Source organism: Egretta garzetta, unplaced genomic scaffold (genome assembly GCF_000687185.1).
Source record: "Egretta garzetta isolate BGI_Z169 unplaced genomic scaffold, ASM68718v1 scaffold650, whole genome shotgun sequence".
NCBI lineage: Eukaryota > Metazoa > Chordata > Aves > Pelecaniformes > Ardeidae > Egretta > Egretta garzetta.
This window is the reverse complement of record NW_009258374.1, coordinates 151,129-173,083: the sequence shown is the minus strand read 5'-3', so window position 1 is coordinate 173,083 and position 21,955 is coordinate 151,129. Positions and strand designations below refer to the sequence as shown.

General features: G+C 35.6%; 1 protein-coding gene across 9 annotated transcripts in view; it reads right to left on the bottom strand.

The window, feature by feature from the left end:
* CHID1 (chitinase domain containing 1) overlaps positions 1-21,955 on the bottom strand; it is a 119,221-nt gene that overhangs the window by 13,388 nt on the left and 83,878 nt on the right. For 6 of the 9 annotated variants that reach the window (XR_004842128.1, XR_004842131.1, XR_004842127.1 and 3 more), the window contains exon 10: positions 522-602. Coding sequence is in view for 5 of the 9 variants with exons in the window: in XM_009639631.2 (XP_009637926.1) it covers positions 522-602 (81 nt within the window). In the remaining 4 variants the exon portion in view is untranslated. Of the gene's footprint in view, positions 1-517; positions 603-12,888; positions 12,938-18,213; positions 18,272-21,955 lie in introns of those variants that run through there. The other 3 variants (XM_035895187.1, XM_035895180.1, XM_035895196.1) reach the window with 3 other exon arrangements.

The following is a 21,955-nucleotide window of genomic DNA, read 5'->3' as shown; positions in this document are numbered from 1 at the left end:
TTCATGCTCTCCCTCCTTCTAAAAACTTTGTCCGGAAGTCAATTGATATTATTCTCATTACATTTCTCTACAGTCCATTCCATTTAATGGAAGTCTGTTGCTTGACCGATCTTATCACTAGGACTTGTGAAACCAGGCTCTGGTACCACAGATTTTTCTAGGAACTATTTTTGGCGGAGTTATTGGTAATCACCCAACAGCTCACAGTACTAATCTCAGAGCCTCTGATTAACTAACACTCAGCAGATAACTTTGATGCATAACTTCTAAAGATATGACTCATCAGGCTTCTTTTCTAAAGACTGTTTTAGCTTATGTTATTTCATTAATCCTTCTCTGATTTACTTCTCTCACCTGAAGCTCTCTTTTATGCTACAGTTCAGTGTTGACATACAGATCACAAACAGCAGAATTTCCATTCGCTGAATTCAGTTGCATACTATAGTTAACTGGTAATTCATTGTGTACTGGACCATGCCCAAGAATATTTGTAGAACAGTAAATTAATAAATGTAACTCACTTTTTGTATTCAAAGTAGTGTTCAGCAATTTTTTCATCCCAGACAATTTTTGGTTTGTGCTCCTTCAAGGTTTCAATGTACCTACAAATTAAAAACATAGATATCAAATTAACTTTCCTAAAAAGCAGTTATGAAATTACATTGCAGAAATTTCTGAAAAAGCAGTTTTACCATGTTTAGATGTTGAACACTGTATCAAAAATATCTTCTCGCTGACAATTAATTTCCTCAGCCATTTTACAATTTGCCATGTTTGCATTTTTAGGCTTTTTATTTTTTTTAAAGCAATGAATTGAAGTTCATCAATTGACAAATCTATAAAGGCACATGAAGGCAGTGCTTCAATGTTTCTACAGTCTGATTCCTATATGCCAAAGCACAGGAACTGAAGTCATCCCTAAGCTGTACCTAATTGTGTCCTCCAAGGCTAGTTAATGCAATTATTATAAGCCACTATTATGTGATCAGAAAAATTCTTCTATAAAATTAAGATCTTCTAAAAGTGAAATTTAGAAAGTTTTTTCAAGGAAAAGTTACTGCTAAGTAACTCTGCACATGAATTTTCTCCACCACTAGCTTCTTGGCATTATTCTCCTGCATGGACATTTTGAACGTGAAATGACCTACCTCATCATACCTGACACAACGTGAGGACAGAATACTACTTGTACCCAAAAAACTGCATAGGGAACTGGTGTGGAATAGTTAGTATGCTGTAAATTCATGTTCTTGGTTAACTCACAGTATCGTCTCAATGCAGATACAACCTTCTATTTTTGCAAAATCTATCAAAACCATCTCTTCACAATATGTCTCATTCTTGCAGTAATTTCTCTGCTTATGACAGGATTTGCATAGAGAAATTTGCCTTCAAATCATCTTATTTTTAAATAAGAAATTTCTATCTCCTATGTAAAAGATGTTATAACTGATTTCCATCAGCCACTATCCTGACTCGATCAGTGCTGAAATTCCACTTCACTATATACTTAAAAAAAAAAAAAAAAAAAAAAAGAAAAGAGAGAAAATGTTTGTATTTCTCAGTTTGAAAAATATTTATTCTCTCCTTCAGTATTATTCCAAATGCAATTACAACATTCAGTATTGCAGGGAATATCTTCTCTCTTTTGCTGTGGCTTGTTCATTCATATATTGGTAAACTGTTGCCTACTGCTAGCAGTTTTAGAAAAGATTTTCATTTTGTATTTAAGTCAAATGAACCCAAGCCAGACATGCTATTTAAGTATCTACATAAGCAAACACATGGTAGCAGCTATTGCACTCTGCCTCAATACACACATGCTCTGGAACAATGGACTTTTTCAAATAATGCAAGTTAAACCTTGGAACCTGCCCATCCCTTTTTAAGATATACAAAATTTTAAGTTTCAAAGAGATCTAGTTTTGTATATTTACAATTTAAGGATAGCTTTTAACACCTCACCCCATTACAGAATGGCGACTTCAGTAATGACAGGAGACAACACTCATGTGGAACATGGGACCAAGATGTTACAGCCCAGAAGAAAAGAATTACAAGCCAAGGCATCCTGGCATGCATTTTTATTCCTGAACGTATGACTTTCGATGGGAAACCCTGATTTTGCTTGCTAAAAATCCCAACGCAATTAAAGAGTGTTCAACATACATATGAACAAGCTTTAAAATTAGAAATGCAGCTTGAAGCAATTATTATAGCAATTATTATACATAAGGATGATGATGATGATGTATTATTATTATTATTATTATTATTATTAAGCTGTTCAGGCATGCACCGCCTGACCAGGCATAGAGAATTGATTTCCCTTTCTCCTGCCTCTAGGCATTTATCACCGTGTTATATAAAAGCAAAAATGAGTAAGTTCATCTTCGAATCACATCTATGGTGATGAGACTAGCTCCGAGCTTGAGTTGGGGAAAAAAGAAATATTAGGCCCAAAATTGTCACTACTATCCATTAATTTTGGGGGACCTACTTGAAACATATTAAATCAGTTTTTACATTGTCTCTATTAAGGTCAACAAAAATTCAAAGTACAATGTTCAAACCAATAAGCTCCCACTTATTTCAACTGCAACTGCATAATCAATGCTTCTGAAAGTCAAGTTTTATATTTTTCAACCAGACAACAACGTTGCGGTGAAGAGTCTGGAAGAGGTGCAGCAACAACCAGAGCTGTTTCACATAGGCTTTCTTTTGCCCTAACCTGGCCATTACCTTCCCGTAGTCATCTGCCCCAGTCACTATTCATTTTATTGCAGTAAAACATACAGGAGCTTTACAGGCAACATTTCCCAGATATGCCATATCCCTGTTATCTCTGTGCTATCCTACTATGTCCATCAAAAGCAGAAGGGTTCCTGTGTAAAACTGTAGCACCTGTATCACAACACACTTGCTTGACTCAAACTAATGCTTACCCAGGCACTCTTAACATATTAGCTCCTAGCTGAGGCAGTATTTGACTCAACAAATTTTTAATACACAGTTATTAAAAAAAAAAATTTAAAAAAAAAGCTGAAAAGAGAAATTTTCCATCACACTGAACCAGACAAGCATGGGATATTGGTATGCCTGTGGTACAAAAGATCTAGATTCATTTCCAGGTTCTCAAAGAAGAAAAGGGATGGGCAGGGAGCTCATTGCAGCCAGCCTTCCTTCTTCTTTCCGCCTCCTGCCTCATTCTTCTCTTTCTGACTCATATTTATTGCTATTTTTCTCTCCTCTCTTTGTACTGCCACTGTCCCAGTTTGCATCTGTTTTTATACTCTTATCCAGTCTCATTTATTTGCTTCCTCATCCCTCAGCTCCTAACTTACTAGCTTTCTTCTTTTACCAAGCTGCCTCAGCAGTTAAGAGCACAATAAACACTGAAAACTCAGCTTCACTGCCTTGCACTACATATTTGCTGGAAAGTTTGCGACCATTTGCAGAGAAAGTCATGCTGCTTCTTTGGTTCTAGCCTGAAATGAGGTAAGCATGGAAGAAATCTGGAGCACTGATGGTAGTCTCTAATGAAGCGCCAATGCAGCATGTATAAATGATAAATTTGCACGGATTATCAGGAATAGTAACAAAAGGCAGATATCACCTGCACGTCCACCTTGCAAATACTTGTTCTTAAACAGAGAACTGCCATTCTGACTTGTTTAAATAGGTGTTGGTTGAATTTACCCACAGCAACGTTTTTGTTCCCCAGAACATTCCTTCTCAATAATAACTAAGCAGCTCGAGTATCAATTCAGTTGTCACAACTCGGCTTTGAAGTTTAAAAGTTACGACCTAGCGAAAACACGGCCACATAACGCAAAAGTGTTTGGAAACGATTTCAAGTCTGCCTGCCACCTTTCATACAAGACTTCAAATCTGCAGGTTTTTTACTGCAATTTACTGCCATACTTCTGTCAAAAAGGACACTTCTTGGTCTATAGGCATTGACTTTTATTCTTATGACTGATACTCCTGGTTACAAACCCACTGGGCAGGGTTGGACTAAAACAAGCATTCCCTTCCACAGAGTAAATGAGAAACCAAAATGTACACATTATGGAGCACCTGTAAAGTCAGCTTTGCCAAAGATGTGTATCTATGAACAACACTAATATGGCTACACCTACACAGTATTGCACTTCGCTGCACATTCAACTAATAAATAAAGGATGCAGAAGAAAGGTTCTCAGGATTTATGGCTGGTGCTCCTTTTCTAAGACGCTTTTCTTCCAAAACATGAAAAATGGTATGGCACTGGAATATGTGAAGGTAAAACCCACGATCTATAGTCCTCCTGAAGAAGGTATTTATCTTCATGGAGAATGTTTTTTTCACCAAGAATATAAAGAAACAAGTCTCTAGTATATCTTTTGCAACAAGAATATACATACTAGGAAAATATATAGCTTCATATATCATTTTTAGACGAGGATTTATTTACAAAGGTTAACTTTTTTAATCCTCAGGCGCTTTGCTTTACTAGTCCTGAGTTACTCTTGAACAAAAAAGCTTTAGTGAAAAGTAAACCACTACGGAGCATACATCCCACTTTGATGCTCTTTTCTAACACTTTACATTTTCTCCTCATTTCTCACATGAAGAAAACTCTGACTGGAAGCAATAGATCTCTAATCAGGTGAAAGGATCATTTGTTCCTGCTGCAGCAAACTGAGCTTATCTTCCACTATAGCAAACTTTAGTGATTCAGTCAAAGGATAAAACATACTATTCAGATTGAAAATCTATACCACACATTTTCTTTTCAGTCTGCTTCAGTTACAACAGACTTAACTTAGTTATTAAACCCTGAACCTATCAGGAATTGCATCTCCGTAACTGACCATCAACAATGCCTATGCATTGCAACGGATGTTTTAGACTCAACTAGATAGCGTCCATCTTCCCCCTTTTCAGGGAGCCATGTCTCTTAATAAAAGAAATCACATAAAAGGATGTATTCTAGAGCTCAAGATTTTACATTTCTGATGCAAATGAAATATAAAGAAATAACTACAAAACAGTTTTCACGGTGATACTCCTAAGGACTTTCCCTATCTTGGTAGTTGTCTTTCAAACAGTACTGATCAGTCTCCCCACTGCTCTGTGGACATCAGGACACTGTGTGAAAGGGCAAATACCCATCTTTGAAATGAGATTTTTCAGAGGGGAGATATATATATATATGAATATATATATATATATATAAGCTGTAAATCAACCCCTCTTTTATTTGATGTTTAATTTCAACTACCACAACACTTTCACATTTTAGTTATTCAGGCTTTTCTTAAACTATTTCCTTTTTGGTGGGAGAAAATGTCAAGAAACAATATAATCGGGAGACATTTTTCAACTTTAAATTGAAAAGGTTTCAAAACTGAGAATTTTTTTTGGCCTTCCCTGCTTTTTGGAAGATCATTTCTAAAGAACAGCTGCAAAATTGCTGAATATACTACAAGCTACTAAATAATTCAACCGTGAAACTAACAGTTTTTATAAAGGATGCCTTCAATGGTAAGAATTGAAAACAAAAAAGGAAGAAAGTTTGAAAAAGAAAAAAGATTGTATCAAGATTTTGGGTTCTCACTCACTCAGTCCCTAAAATTGAAGCTTGCAAAAGGTAGAGAGTCCTTGTAATTTAACAATCTTTAGATATTAGCCTTTAAAATAGTTTTGTGAGCATGCATAAATTTATGAAAAGACTAGTTGCAGAGTCACTAATAGCATAATACTATATATATGTGCGTGTGTATATATATAGTATTATATAGTGTACGGTAATAAAGGTTGGTAATAGACTGAACAATGAAGTAAGCTTTCACCACACCGGTCCTATCACGGATCACTTAGGCACCTTGTTACTCATCTCCTCTCACTATTCGATACTCAATAACACCATATTTGCAATATATAACTTTCAACTTTAAAAGGTGGCAAATTTATATATGTTTATACCCCTTTCTTGCACATTAAAGAATCCTTATTTTATTGACACAAATCCTACAAGTTTTCTTCAAAAGCAAGTAAGTTATCCAAGAAAAAGACAGCTAGTACGGATCTTCTAGAGAATCAAAAGAACACACTAAGTAACATTAAAACAGTGGAGAGCACACTCTAGAAGTTTCTGTCTGCAGGGTATGTTATTAACAAATAGTTCTGTTAAGGCCTTTAGATTATTTAATGTAAAACAACTTAAAACCAAATACAGTTTGCAGAGAGACACCAATCTGTTCACTTTCATCACTGTGGGGTGTCTTGGGTAAAGCTCCTAAAGTATCCAAGTAGCAACACGGAAATTAAAAATCTATAAGCAAGCATCATCTTTCTCTATTGAATCTTCTCTCTGTTGTTGCCTGCACCTTTGCTTTTTAGTTTTAAAAAGCAATAATAGTATTTTTACTATTTTAATAGTAACAGGTTTCCAACAGAGTAGTTTCTCTGTGAGTGTGTGTTGCTTTCAATAAGTTTTATAAAGTCATTCTCACTGATTTCTCTACAATACTTCATCACTGACTTGACACTTTCTGGTGCTTCCCCACCAACCTCACACTAACCTATTGACCTTCTACCTTCTCCCATGACGCAGAAGCCAAGCCATGATGCACCAGCCCAATGAAAATAAGCAGAACCTCAGCACCACTTCTACCATTACTCTGGGCTCTTCAAAAGTGCTTGTTTAGCATTCTCAAAGTAATTTAGAAATAAGAATACTTTGGTGGACACAACTGCAGAGAGGCAGCCAAGTATTCCTATTTTATAGAACTCTGAAGACAGAGAAGACAATGTCAAGCTTTTCAGAAGTGTCCTCTTCTTGCTCTTGTCTCAGGGAAACAATGAGCATTAAAACCTTTCAATGCCTTACTATGGCTACAGAAGAAAGCACAAACACGATAGCATTTCTATGTATAGAGGTTTACATGTTAACAGTACCCCTTATTCTCCTTTAACTTCACAAAGGTTTTATAAAGAAAAAGCCCTGTCTGAGCGCTTATGCAATGGTACACTGGCAAATTACCCTAGGGAACTGCAAGTATGGCTGAAAGTAGCCTAGTGCATGCTAAATTTTCTCAATATAACCAAAATGGTGGTTCTTTACAAAAAAGAAAACAGAGTTAGATATTGATCAAAGAATAGAAGTAATCCCAGACAAGGCAGAAAAAGGTGTGAAGGGTTATATATTTAAGTTTTTGACTTGAACTGATGGATATGAAAGGAACATACGGAAATCTCCTTAAAGAAAACAAGACCTTTATTTCTAAGCCAATAGACATTTCTCAGACAATGGAAACATAACTAGGTTGAGGCAGAAGGTTTCCATATCTGTCTGTATACCTGCAATAACACGCTGCTGTTCAGCAGCTCCATTTTATTTTGTAATGATGCAGATTTTTTTTTTTGTCTGTTCTTCTATTTTTCAAGATACCTGGGGCTACAAAATGTGAACTTTTTTTCCCAGTGCAAATTATTTATGATAACTGTTTACTAAGTTGCTTTTTGTTCATATGCATCAACTTTGCAAGTTTTCCATCAGAAGTCTTTGTTGTTCTTCACCATTGCCAAGTCTCAACTTACTAGCTAAAGTATCAGACAATCTTTTTGCTTGTATTTGTTCAGTTAGACATAGATTTTTCTTTCTGATTTATCCAATTTAACACATGACAGGTCACTAGTTATAGTGGGGTTTGGCTTTGACAGCTTTTGCTGTCTCAAAAGCATGAGTCTGTGGCCTTTAAAAGGCTGCTGTATCAGCTGGACTTCTCTTTCTGCTCTGGCCAAAGGGCACCTTTCTGTCAGGCAGAAGACAAGTTAATGGTAGAACAGTTTACTGTGCTAGAACAAAAAGCAGGACTCAGGAAAGCTCACCGAAACAAAAAAAGCACAAGAAACTGAATGAAACAAAGCATACCATTGTGGACTAGCTCAAGTAACTAGCCTATTTAGTCATACTAAAAAAAGTTTAGTTTGGCTATGAGCTAGAGGCCAAAGGTCCCACAGGCAAAGGGTTTGGGGTTTTTTTTTTGTATTTTTTTTTTTAACAAACTCCATATATTGGTCAATTTTAAGTCTTTGATAAAACATATCTTCATCTGCTCTTGATTGCCTTTGCACACACTTTAAAAAACGTGACTATTCAACAAGAATGGAATATTGTCTTTGGCATTCATCACAGAACTAATACCAAGTAGGTAGGCTACTGGGCAAACAAAGAGCAATAATATTGTCTCTCGAATTAGGAAACAGGTCATCTCTAAGTTAACATTTTTTCTGACTCACTGCAGTTAGGAACTATACCAGACAGAACTCTCCCTACGTGCTCACTTCTACCCCCTCCTCCCAGTTTTAAGTTGAAATTAAATAGAAAAGAGAAAAAATAGCAGACATGTAAAACAGTCTAATATAAATAATTTAAAAATTTAAAAGTTGATATGATGCAGATCTTCCCTTCTCTCATGCTTCCTATTTCATAATTAAAAATGTTTTCATTAGCCATCACAACTGTCTCTGCTATGCATCAGGGACAACTTGAAAAGCCTCATTTAAAGCAGACTGTCAGACTATATTTTTACTGCTCTAAAATGCAGCACACTGTGAAAACAGATTTTCCTCCAAATTCATACCACCCACCATCACCAACACAAAATGCAGATATATTAAATCTAATATAAAACCTACAAGAGACACTCATGACCATCACCCCTAGAAAGAGTAAGAAAACCCTTTTCCTCAATTATTAAAAAAAATTGCACTGTGGAGGTTCACTGGTCCACAGGGCTTGATTTATACAAACACAGAGTACTGCATGCTCTCTCTGTTGATAACCAAGTTGATTTACCTGTTCTATATTGTCTAAATCCTACAATATAGCTTGTTTGTTCTACATAGGAAAGTGGCAGTTCAAGTGTTCAGCTGTACCAGCACAATGTAGTTATTCCTAGCAGGGACAAGCAAAAGCCAAGTGCTTTTTTGTGAGATATTTAACATCTGCATACATGCAAATTGTCCTGAAGAGAGCTGAAAACATATTGTTACATTACTAATGATACAACAAAGTATGTAGACGTGTCAATGGCAGTACTTACTATACCACTGGATGTCAAATAATATAATCTGCACTTAGTTATTAAAATAATGTATTCATTTTATACCTTATCTTAAAATCGATGTAATGTTTCAACTATTCATTATGATACTAGGAAAAAGGAGGACAGGAATATCTCAATTTACTAACTCTAGTCACAAAAATATTAGGGTAAAAAAAGTGTGAAGGACAATACGCAACAAAAAAAAAAGACTTTGCCAATAAGGTATCTAACTTTCTTGCAGACTGTAAAATTTAAGCAAAACTTCCCCATTCTGAAAAAAGAGAAAATCACAGTTTTCTTACTTTTTTTTTTCTTTTTTAGATCACTTGTCTTATTAGGTCTCTTTATAGATACATACCTGGGGTTTCTTTTCTCTCTATGGATAGGATTTCTAATCTGTATCTTTTGTGGCATATGGAACAAAAAGGACAGGATGTGGATGTCTGTATAAAACTGAAATCTTTCTAGATGCCTCCATGTAGTTATGGACAACTGCACTGGGAAAATAACCCTCTTTTCAGGACAAGCCTCAGACTACCAATGGTGTTTCAGAATGATTATACCAGAAGACACTATAACGCAATACCAGAAATTGCTTTGAGCACTGAAAGCATTGCTTACTCCTACCATACTAAAGTAGTTTCCACCATAATAAAGGATAAGAATCATCTCAACCAAAGATTTTAGCATATGAATTTCCACTAGAGACTAGGAGTAGTAAACGAAAGGTTAAGCAAATTATATTGGATAATAAATAAATAATTGTACTGTCAAAATTAAATATATATAAGTTATGTAACAAGCATCTACTTATGTGGAAGAGAAGCAGCTTAGTCACAGAAATGTTATCCTTACAGAATTCTGATATACTTAGAAGTGCTGCCAGGCTTCCAAGAGCCTGACTGTGTCTAAAGGAGAACTTAAAATATGCATTGTTGAGAAGTCGATAGGCAATTCTTTCCCCAGTCAGGGTCAAACTGCCACACTGACATTACTGCAGCTTAATGTCCATCCTTCACAGAAAAAACACAGGTCCTAATAAATTCTTATAAGGCAATGTATCATCGTGTAATGGTATTAGTCCTTCCTAGACTATACAACATAAAAGCTTAAATTCTGCTCCTGTTCACCCAGTAATCTAGCTTACTACAGAATCTGAGACAAGGCATAGTCTCTCTGCTTAAATCTACTTCTCAACACGATGAAAACTAATGTTTGTTTATCCCCACAGGCTTGTTTCAAGAATCAGCAGGTTCATCCTAAAAAAAAAAAAAATCTTTGAAGATAAAACTGCTAGTTTAAGGGTACAATTTCTGAAATGCTTAAGTAACACTCAGTTGAGGTTGAAGCATTTTCAAATACATTATTCCAAGTACAATTCTGTGCTCCGTTCTTCCAAGAACTGACATAATAGGCAATGTATATGAAGAAGTGAGGCTGTATACTTTTTGATGCGAGGCTCAACGAAGTTCAGATACACTAATATATCTGCTGTTCAGCTTCAGCTGTAAATAACAAAAACTAAAACTATGCTAGTTCTGTTGCATGTCAGGTTGGGTGGTTTGGTTTGTTTTTTCTTCACACACATCATAAAAGCTTTCTAGAGTTTCCTCTTGCTCAAAATATACACATCAGCTATATTCATACAGTACTACATAGACTAGCTATGAAAACTGTGTTATACTGGATTTGGAGCCTGGTCAGATTCAGATGATCTTATAATTCAGTGTATAGGAGATTAAATTTTATCCGCCCCACGTATGAAAATGAAGGTTGAGTGCAGTCACCTACTTCGATATACTTAATTCTTCCATGCCTACTTCATAAAAAAAAAAGTAGATATAAAAAAATCACATTTCTTTTCTATCTTTGCCTAAAAGGTCAGATGATCTTAATGCCAGTGAACATCACTACTAACTCTTCCAGTTGCTTCTTACATCCCTCTTCAACCATTCCTGAATTAAAACCATCCCAATACAAACACAAGCTCAATAGCAACGTCACCCACTAGATTTAACAACCATAAAAGTCAGCAGGAGCATCATACTCTCACCCTGAGTCCGGAAAGGAGCAGTGCAGTTCTTCCAAGCTGCTGCCTCAGCCCTGTCTGACCTGGGTCCAGGGTACCAGAGGACAAACTGAGACGCCTGCGCAGTTAGGTGCTCAAGGCTGCTGTTTCCACAGGGTTGCTAAGAGGCCCTTGCTGAGACAGAGGGGCAGGGGCCAAGCCCCATGTAGGGCACGGTTATGGAAAGGTTACACTTGTTAGCAAAGGAGAACAAAAGGGAATGTACTTTGGGTGCAAGCAGTGGAAGGCACCAAGGATGGGAGAAGGATGCTGTGACTGAAGGGGAAGATCTGCTAGCAGTATAGCTCCCAGATGACCTTCTCTAGTCAGGCAGAGCACAAGATTTGCAGGCTGCAGAACTCTCAGTATGTAAAACTGATCCAGGTCAGCAACAGCCTTAGGAGAGAAATGCTGGCTCTCTTCTCTCTCCAGAAATAGGGGAAATAGTTTAGACCAGACAGAAGCAGCGTTGGCTGCAAGGAAGCAAAACTTCAGGTGATGAACAAAACTAACTACAGTAGGAGATTGTAGCCTGAGAAAGCTGACTGCTATTTGAATTCCACCTGCTTCACAAGATGCTGAGAATGAGACACACAAATAGATCTCCACTTCCAAGTAGCCTCAGATGAGCGTTCAGATTCCTTAGCTGACAATTATGTGAGGCCTATAATTTCCACGACCAGTATGTCTGCCTGTTCCTCCCTGGCCAGTGGGTTTTGAGTAAAACATGACCTGTGGAAGCAAAGTTGATACAAAATGCTAACCCATAAAAGTGATGCAGTTGTTGAACAGTCCTCTCCCTTCAAAGCAGTGGGAATATCTGTATCCTTCAAATCTCTTGAAGGCAGCCTCGGCTATCATGGCGCTGCACTTTGGCATGCAAGACATGCTTCATTATTAAACTATAGGAAAAACAGTCCAAGAAGCAAGAAGGCGGCATTCACCACTGCCTCACACAGCGCTGCTGCAGATCCTTGAGATCCCAAGCATCCTGCCGAATGCAACAAATCAAATGCTTGTGAGAATGGTCTTAATGTCAGCCCAACAAATTCATGATACTATTTCCTCCATCTGGGATGCTGCCATACTCCCAATTATCAGAGCCCTAGGACTACAATTTCCAATGCTGCTGTGACAAACCAGGACAAAATATCCACCATTTACTTCTATTTCTGTTCACTTGAAAAGTATGTAGTAAATGCTTTCAAAATGCAAAAAAACCTTATTGAAATACTGGTATTTAAAGTAATTCCTTACAACAAAAATATCAATTCCATAAGAGCAATTGTGATAAACTATCTAAAAGAAGCTATGAAATTACAGAGTTGCTCAAGTTTTATGTATGTTACTGTACCGCTCTAGTATGCTGATAAATGTTACCTATGGTCTCTTAAAACTAATGCATTCGAAACCTATTTCAGGTTATGTTCCTGAATGGAAGCATATTGTAGTGTTCTCTGGGTTTAGAGGCAGCAAAGACCAAAACCCATCAAGTTTTGCTCTTACATTTGAGGTTAATCTGCCAAATTCTCATTGCTGATAAATGTGACTGAAATAGGACTTCCAGGTTATCACATACATAATTTTTGAAAATTTTGAGGGTACTTCTCTTCCAATTTTTACTTTAATTAGCTGGCATGTCAATTAAGTTTTGGTATTTCAAACTAGCTCTCACAAAGCAGAAAAATTTTTCAAAGCTACTCCATGTCTTTTAATTATCACCTGTCATGTCTCAAGTTCAACCTCTGAAGACGTGAACACCAAACACTTTCTGTAAGATAAAAGAAACACAGTTCAGGGACAGTTTTTGGGCATTAAGTAGTTATAAACGTGCAGTGATCAAGCGCAGTACGGAAGATAGTTTTACCTTCATAGGAAAGAAATCATAAATTCAATCCCTGACTGGGAGGACTGTAACTAAAGAAGGCAACTACACTAAAGGAAAATCTATGGGAGAGTGGTAAACTCTGCAAACCTCCAGTGTCCTATGAAGCTATGAACTATATACTTTTTTCCATCTTTTGGGACCAAGTTAAGTGAAGAACGAAGAACATTGCTGCTGACTTTTGAGTTAATTTTTCACACTTGCCAGAGGGATTTTTCTCCTCTCAATTGACCATGTTTTAGTCACAGTTATATAGATTTATCCTGGATTTACATCAATAGAACTAATATAAGACTTTCAGCCTTTGTTTATTTGAAAAGAGAGAATGATGACAAATTCATGCAAATAACTATTAATCTCTCATATATAATGCAAATCTCAGCGGGTTAGTACATTTTAACGTGCCTTAGAATAATCTGGATGGCATATAATTCCTCTGGTTTTGGCATGACTTGAATTGAAGACAGGCTATGAAATAATAAACTATATTTTATCCAATGAAAGTGGAGATTTATGCCCTTTTAAGAAACTATTTTCATCAGGGCAGTTAAGTACATACTTGAGAACACAGATTTTAAATCTCTTGATATTCAGTTAAACTAATACATATTCATGTGGCAGTGTTCACTTTTAAAGAAAAGCCTGGCACTTTTCATCATTGAAAAAACAGCAGAATGTCTTCCGTATATTTGCTGTAACTCTGACAAATATTTGTATATTTTTACCTGTTTAGTTTCTGCTGGACGAACGTATCTGTGACAGCTGCTAGAATTTGTTAAGGTTAAGACTAAATTTTAAAGCAAAATCAATATGCATATATTTATTCAAAATTATTTCCAAAAGAACCATTACTTAAATCAAATGGCAAGACTTGGAGTGCAAATCAAGGGAAAAAAGTATGGCCACCATATTTTTTTCCCTTTAAATTAACTGGAAATTTCAAAATGCAATACTATTTTACCTCTAACAAGTATGTATATAATTTTTTTTTCATCTTTAAATTAAACAGCACTACTTTTCACATTAACCATAACTATGGCCCTCTACCAGGTCTACAGCACTATGTACACAAAGATCTTTGGTTGCTGAAGAAATTGTTGATTTAGAGGAACAGTATAAAGTGGAATTATACTCACAGCATATATGGGATCTGTGTACATTCTAAAATTCTGTTAACATCTGGGGAAGTTAGGAAATAAATCCTTTTGTTGTGTTTGAATGATAGAAGTTTGCTTTTTGCAATTATTTGAACAAATTCAGACAGAAAGTGTTCACAATTTATCCTAGTACACTGCTAAAGGTAAAACAGTAAGGAATTTATGTATCTGAAATGGTTCCATATGCAAATATATTAAATTGCAATAATACTTTCAAAATACTAATACTTTGCATCCCCTACACAAGTCATCCAACACATGGGGTAATTGCCAGTACAGCTGTGTAACTAATAGAAGAAGAACGTCCTTTGAACATTTACTAATTGTAAATCTAAAGAAGTTAAATATTAACAAACACTATGATATGCATGTAACAGAAGGCCAATCCAGAAAGCCCAAAGCAAAATTAAAGAGCAAAAACTCCTGCATGGCATCAATTACTAAAAGCATAGGTGGAAGAGAGACTGATACAATGTGGAGTGAAGAAATAATGTCTTTTTTTTAAAAGAAGCACAATTCAGAAAGAACTGCTGGGGAAAAAAAGTTATAGTTTTCCTTTTCTTATTTCAGTGAACATTGCTTTTTTCAAAGGTTCAAGAAAAGCATTTGATTGTTTTAATTAAAAAAAAAATTGATTCCATTGAATTAAGTCTGGCAAGATACTGAATAGGTTCATTGCCACAAATCAATCAAATTTTCTATCCTAAGATAGGCCTGAGGGGAGAAGTAAAGCTTTATTTTTCATTGCAAAGAACCATTTCAAAACCATACGGCAGAGGTGCCACCTGGGAAAAATTTCCTGGGCCCCACGTACCTAATTATCACAAGCTCCTGCTACAGTCATATGCACAGAGATGAGGTATGAATGACCTTGTTAAATAAAGAAAATATAAAAAGAGGATGATAGCAAAGCTAGAAGTTGAAGAGAAACAGATGGGACTGTCAACTGTAAAACTGCAAAGCCCTACATTGCAAGAACATGAATAACATGGAGAACAGTGCTTGGATTTGATGAAAAAGTTCCAACTGCAGTCATTGAAAAACTTACTGACCTATGTTTGGGACTGATAAGGCTTTTGCTGAGTATTATTTTAATTGTGCTTACTTTTACATAAGGTGGAGAGCTGTAATCTGTTCCTCTTTCATTTTCCATTGCAGGTATTGCAATAAACCTCAGTACCGCTTTACACACATTGTAGTCTACAATATAGCTATTGCACCACTTCGGAAGCTCTTTTATTTCAATCCCCCCCATCGGGATGGCACAGTTTTCTCTTGAAGCAAAGAACTATTACTGCTGGCTGACGGATTCTGTACTCAGCATCAAAAAATCATTGGTGAATCAAATCCAGAAGTCCTGAAGAGAAGTAAAAATTACCTTCTCAGATCATGAAAAAAATGCAGGTTCTTGGCTTTCCAATAAGCTCTGATGCCATAACTGGGATTGGTTGAACTATTTTTTCTGATTGATTTTGGCACTTGCTGGATCGAAATCCCAAATATTATGTTGTGAGTAAACTTTTCCCCACCAAAGCTGCACATTTGTGGATTATGATAACTGCTATCTTTGACCAAATGCTCAGAAAAATTCCACGCAGAGGACCAAACTAGGCGGAAAAACAAAAGAATCTGCAGCAACACAGGACCAACAGCCAAAATACAGAGAAACACACTGAAAAGGCCAAAACTGATTTAATTGGGCCATGTGTATATGTGGGCATCACATCAGGGAAGGGCTAAATACATCATATATGTTATAGGTTTCTTAAGCTGACGAGAAGAGACAAAGGAGAAAAAGAGTGGGGCTAAGAGCTAATTTTTATCCATTAATGTTTCTGAGCAAGCAACAGTAATTCAAATATGCTGGATACTTTTTTAGATACTGGGGAATGAAGGGACAGATTGTTAGACCTACTAATTTATATTCACAAAATATATTCCAATTACAAGTAGTTTCTGACCCTTTCTGGCCCCATAGCCATTGCAAGAACCTCTTTGATTACTTGCCTCTTTTGCAATAAAATACAATTAAGCAGTACTAATTATTTGACACAAGATATTTTAAGTATGGAAGAGGCTAACCAGTTGCTATAACAACATAATTTAATGAACTTGACTGGCAGGTATTACAGATTCTCCTCCCATGGCAGAAGTTTTGAACTGCACCCCCACTTTCAACTTTTGTTGCAATTTGTACCCACAATAAAATAAGAATATACTGAATAGAATAGCACTGGAAGAATTCATAAAACCATCAAATTGTCACAGCATTTCTCACTTCAGGATGACATGAAAACATTAAGCAATTAAGACAGAGGTGGGAAGACTACTGATTAAAATAAAGAATCTATTTGGAAACAAGTTCTTCCTCTGAAAGACAGAAATCTGTGATAATGTTACAAATTAAACTACATGACAGGAATGTTTTGAATTGTGGGGATTTTATATAATAAAACAGTCACTTCTCCCTGTAAGGGCAGCAACTAAATATGCCACGATACATAGGTTTTTATTCAGAAATATTACAACAGCATTAGCAAATGTCTAGAAAAAAATAATTTAAGACAAATATCAGAAAATTCTAAAACCTTTAAAAATTTCTCTAGATGATTCCAGATAATCTTCATTGTGTCCCCCAAAAAGGTGCCTGATCACAGACGGAAAATGGAAGCTAAGAAGTTACGAAGTTAACAGAAGAGCAGTTTTAGTGTATTACATGACAAGATTGTGTAACTTCAGGAGCACTTTGCTCTAGCTTATAGCTAACGCAAATTATACTGTTTGCCATTTGAATTTGGTCAATCACTCAGATTCTAATTGTATTTTTAACACAATGAAAGGATGACTAATTCAAAAGGAATTCAGATAGGTGCTCAATTTTTACAGATACAGAAACATCATTCTGTAAAGAATGGGTTCTATAATTTGGAGTGCAGAAAGATAATACACAAGCTTCACAGAACCAGATACTGTTTCATTCCAGCAAACAGATCTATGTTGTCTATAATAAAATACAAGTAACATATCCAAGTTGTCTTACCTTTTCATTTGAGTTACTGGATACTCAAAATTACATTTAAAGTTAACACAGGGTATTTGTGTTTGTTTTTACCCAGAGGCTAAATCCTTTCTTGAAAAGGTACAGATCCAATAATTAAAATTTATGGAAATCACTAGAATTTTACTACTCTATTAGCTGTCACTCACTACAACTTCAAACATAACAGAATAAAAAAAATCTTGGCTGATGTCTGATATTTACCTTCACCACCTAACCCTCCTTCTTGACCTTATGACCTCTTTAGAAAGTCAAACCAACTTGTGAGTCAAACTAAGACTCACAAGTGCTTTAGAAAGCCACGCACACCTACCATTCTGCCAGTATCAGATCAATCACATCTCTCCATCCTTGAACAAACAGGCAAAACCTACCTCTGCTACTCTGCTAGTCAGTGTTAGCACAAGACAAATACTTGCATTTGATTCCACAAATATTTCCAAAAGAGAATTTAGCTAAAACATAATTTAAGAAACTACTCAAAACATTAAGGTATTTCAGTAACATTTAAGGAAACACAAAAACATAGAAATAAACCTAAAATGTATATTTAGTAGTAAAATATAATTATTTTTCATTGTGTAAACAGCAACAGCTTTTTTTTTTTGCTGTTTAATTTGATTTTTGCTGTTTAATTTGATTTTCCGATGCATCTCAGGGAGTTTACAATTAAAATTGTGTCTACCATTAAGCATAACATTCTGATTGTATAACAAAAAACATATTCAAGGTTTTGCTTTGTTTCCAAAAGATTTACATCTTACATAAATTTAAGCGTATTTTATTCTTAAAATGTATATGGAGTTTTAAAGATTCATATCTTAAAGTCTATGAAATATTTCAGCATAACATACCTGAATATTTTCATATGAAAGCTTTTAGGAGGAGACATTGTATGAACTTCTGGGGATAAAAATTAGGGCACCCAGCACCACCCCAGCATTACTATGGGAGAACAGCTGATAGAACAAGTGCATCAGAATTAATCACAGGATTCATATACATCTGTAATTTAAATAAAGGAAAATAAACGAAAAAGATAAAGAAGTGTTTCAAGAGGACAGAAACATATTAGGGTTAAGAACAACTTACACACAAAACAGATTTTGCTAGAAACAGATGCATATGGGACATTATATTGTACCTCCAATGTTACTGCCATTCTACAGAAGGTTAAGAAAGCTACGTACAATATAAACATCTTCAATTTTTCTACTCAGTACTGAAGTCTAATATCTTAGGATTTCCACAACTACTTAAACCAGTATTGACTACTATCTGACTTCTATCTGACTTGCCTCCTTTTTTTTTTTTGTTTTCAAAGTGGGATAGAAGACTCTGATCTGCTGTTTAATTTGATTTTCACAGCTACTAAGAAAATAATACATTCATTAGTTCAAGTCACATCTCAGAGATGAGATCTGTTAGATTGAAGGATGCTATTATTGATGGTACTCCACTCCACGCCCACATACACTGAAGATTATAGGCCTTAAGTATGGAAAGAATCCTTCTGCATGGGCTGGTACTGAAAAATTGAAACTGGAGCTTTACATGTTTTTCTGAAAATAGCTAAGATTATTATTTTCATTAACACAAGCAAACGCAGTATAATTTAACTTCAGCACCTCTTAAACTTGACTAATCGACTGCTTAACTTTGACTGCACTAAAAGTGTATTTTAATATAACTATGCAATCACTGGATGCAAAATATACTAATAACTTCCGTAATTTATGTATTCTGAGGCATTACAAAGGCTAATGAACCTTGCTGTTTTGATTTATCATACAAGATAACCTGGTTAGACAGTTAGTCATTAAGCAGCTGCTTTCTCATAACACAAAATAGTTTTCACTAATGGAGAAAATACTATAAAATACATCTTGCAGGTACATAAAGACTACTTTACCCATCCCAGAATTTACTGTAAAATTATGAAAAACTCAGAAGTATGAACAATTATTTGTCAAAGGTCTCATCAGATTTTTTTCAAGGACAGGTGGAACAACTCTTATTTTCACAATGCTCTGGAGTCTTCTAAATGCTTCACTGGCATTATCCAATTAACCTTCTGAGCATCTCATCTTCCACATGGAGGAAAAGGCAGAGATGTTAACTTATGTTACCAGGAAGAGTGATGTATTCAAAATTACCACAGAAACAGAAGTCTGCCCAATAATAAAATGGTGGGTCTGTATTGGTAAATGACTGATTATTATCAAAATAGTTTTTTGAAGCAGATTTAATCCACAATTTCAACATAATTACTAAAAAATAAATTAACTGCCCACTTGATTAACATTTTTCTTGCTCAATATTTAGAAGAAGCACAACTCTTGATCAATCCACCACTTTGAGTATCACATCAAAAGCCAAGGCTGTAACTAGATTCCAACTTTTTTGCTTTTGCAACTTCCATGGTTTTGCTTTATAGATACAAATCGCTGTAAATTTGAAGTTGGTTATTGGAGCCATACTTTACTTTTCTTTGAAATCCTGTGTTAAGGGGAGGGTGGGGAAGACATACAAATCTTCAAATTACTTGGAATCTGTGAACCACAAAAGGCTAACTTGCTTTGATATATGTAGAAGATGACTGTGAAATAATTTAGTATTTTATCTACCATGTTCCAGAGCATAGCTGTAAGAGACACCAAGTGCCTTGTCACCTTGTTCGTGTCATGAGTTCTGAGCCAAAGAGCCTCAGACCAAAGCTCTTGCCTTTCTTGGGTCTCCACACACACTCCCAGAAAAAGACTTCTTTACCAGGATTTTCACCAACACATCAACATCCTGCACACCGTTCCTTCAATGAAAAAATATGCTCTTCCTTCCTCTCTGTGAATTTGCAGTGAAACAATTGGTGTTGAGGATGTTTGCACAATGTGCATTTCAGGAGGAGTTACTTTGGACTAGCCCTCATCTGGTTTCACAGACTCAAGATTCATGAGCAGAGTGAACTAAATGCACTCATGCAGCTCAGTTTCCATTTCAGTCTTGTCTAAAAAGAAATCATTTTGTATATTACAAGACTGCTCTGCAATGTGAATTAAAGCAACAGAAATGGGAGATGATATGGAAGACTGACTTAAAAAGTGTATTCCAGAAGCAAACTAAAATACACCACACTGTTTTAAAATATTTCTCATTAGAAGAATAATCAGTGGGTGGTTTTTTGGTTGGTTGGTTTTTTTACAGTCTATATCTTTATCTTTCTTCCCCTTCCTGCATTTTTAAAAGTCCACTATGAACAGCCACACTATATGCCAAACGTCAAGTCTAACTATATTATAATTATTATGAGGAATTATTACCTGAATAATAACTTGTATCCCAGGAAATGAGCATCCTAAATAGGCACATATAAGATCTAGAGTCTATTGCTAAATGGTGTCAGAGTTCAGGGTACCTCCAAAACAAAGCTGAAGAGTCAGATTTATCTGTGTTACAGGAAAGTGAGAAAAATGTTCACCCTTGGAAACATGAAACACACAACAACGGTGATAAAGTAGTACATCTGATAGCTGCTTTTGGCACTCCAGTAAGAAAGGACATTTTCAGTAGCTTGTAACACTTTCAGATTCTACAAAGTTCAGAAATTATATAGAAAATTCATGTGCTGACATACAATACAAAAATACATATTTCACTTTTTTCACAGGAAAAAAAATTAAGTAGGTCCTGAGCACATTTGCTTGTTTTGTTCATTTCAGAAAGACACAAGCTTTCTTATTCAGAAAAAAAGCTTCACAGAAAGAGTCAAGGAGTAATTTCAAAGAGTAGTTTTGTATTTCCAAGACAGCAATCTGATTTCTAGGATACTTAAAACATCCAGGGCAAGGGTGGTAGTATATGTTTTAGATATGCTCTATTGTAAAATAAATGAGCACATACCCCACTGATTTCAAAATTAAGTTTATCCACTCATGGATAGAAATAATTTGGCCTAAATGTATTAGTTATTAACCTCATTCTGCAAATTAACTTCATTTGGTAAGGGCCTTAATACATACATGAAAGCATGTATCTTCCCTTAATTTATCCTGAGTTCTTAAAATTCCTTCAGTTTTCAGCCACCCAGTTCTACCTTTACATTGCTTAAGTATTTTTGCTCAATTTCGAAATGCTGTTTATTTCTGCAAATCAAATGGTATTTATATGAGTCACTATTTGCTGTTGCTTAGTCTGAGTCTTCTGCAAAAAACCAAAGTGAAATATGGCAGGGTACAGATGTCATTGTAACGGTACACTCCTCTCTCTCCTGTTCTTTCTGTCTGTTTTTAAACACAATCAAGTTTGATTCTCACAAGTCCAGCCCCATTTTAAAGTATTCCATAAAATTTGAGCTTCTTCTCATAAGAATTTTGCTAAATCTCTGATGGATTTTTCTCAAAGTGTTTTTCTGGTTTTAAAGAAAATACATTTTTTAGTTCTAAGAATGTGTGTGACACTTCAACCTTATGTTTAAAATTACTGTATTTTTTATGCTAAAATTCACAAGTCACTAAGCATGTCTTGCAAAACCTCTGGAAGAACTTGAGACCTGAGATTATTTGGAGGACAATCAGGGGATCAGGCCCAGCCAGCATTGGTTCATGAAAGGCAGGTCTTGCCTAACCAACCTGATTTCCTTCTATGACCAGGTGACCCACCTGGTAGATGAAGGAAAGGCTGTGGATGTTGTCT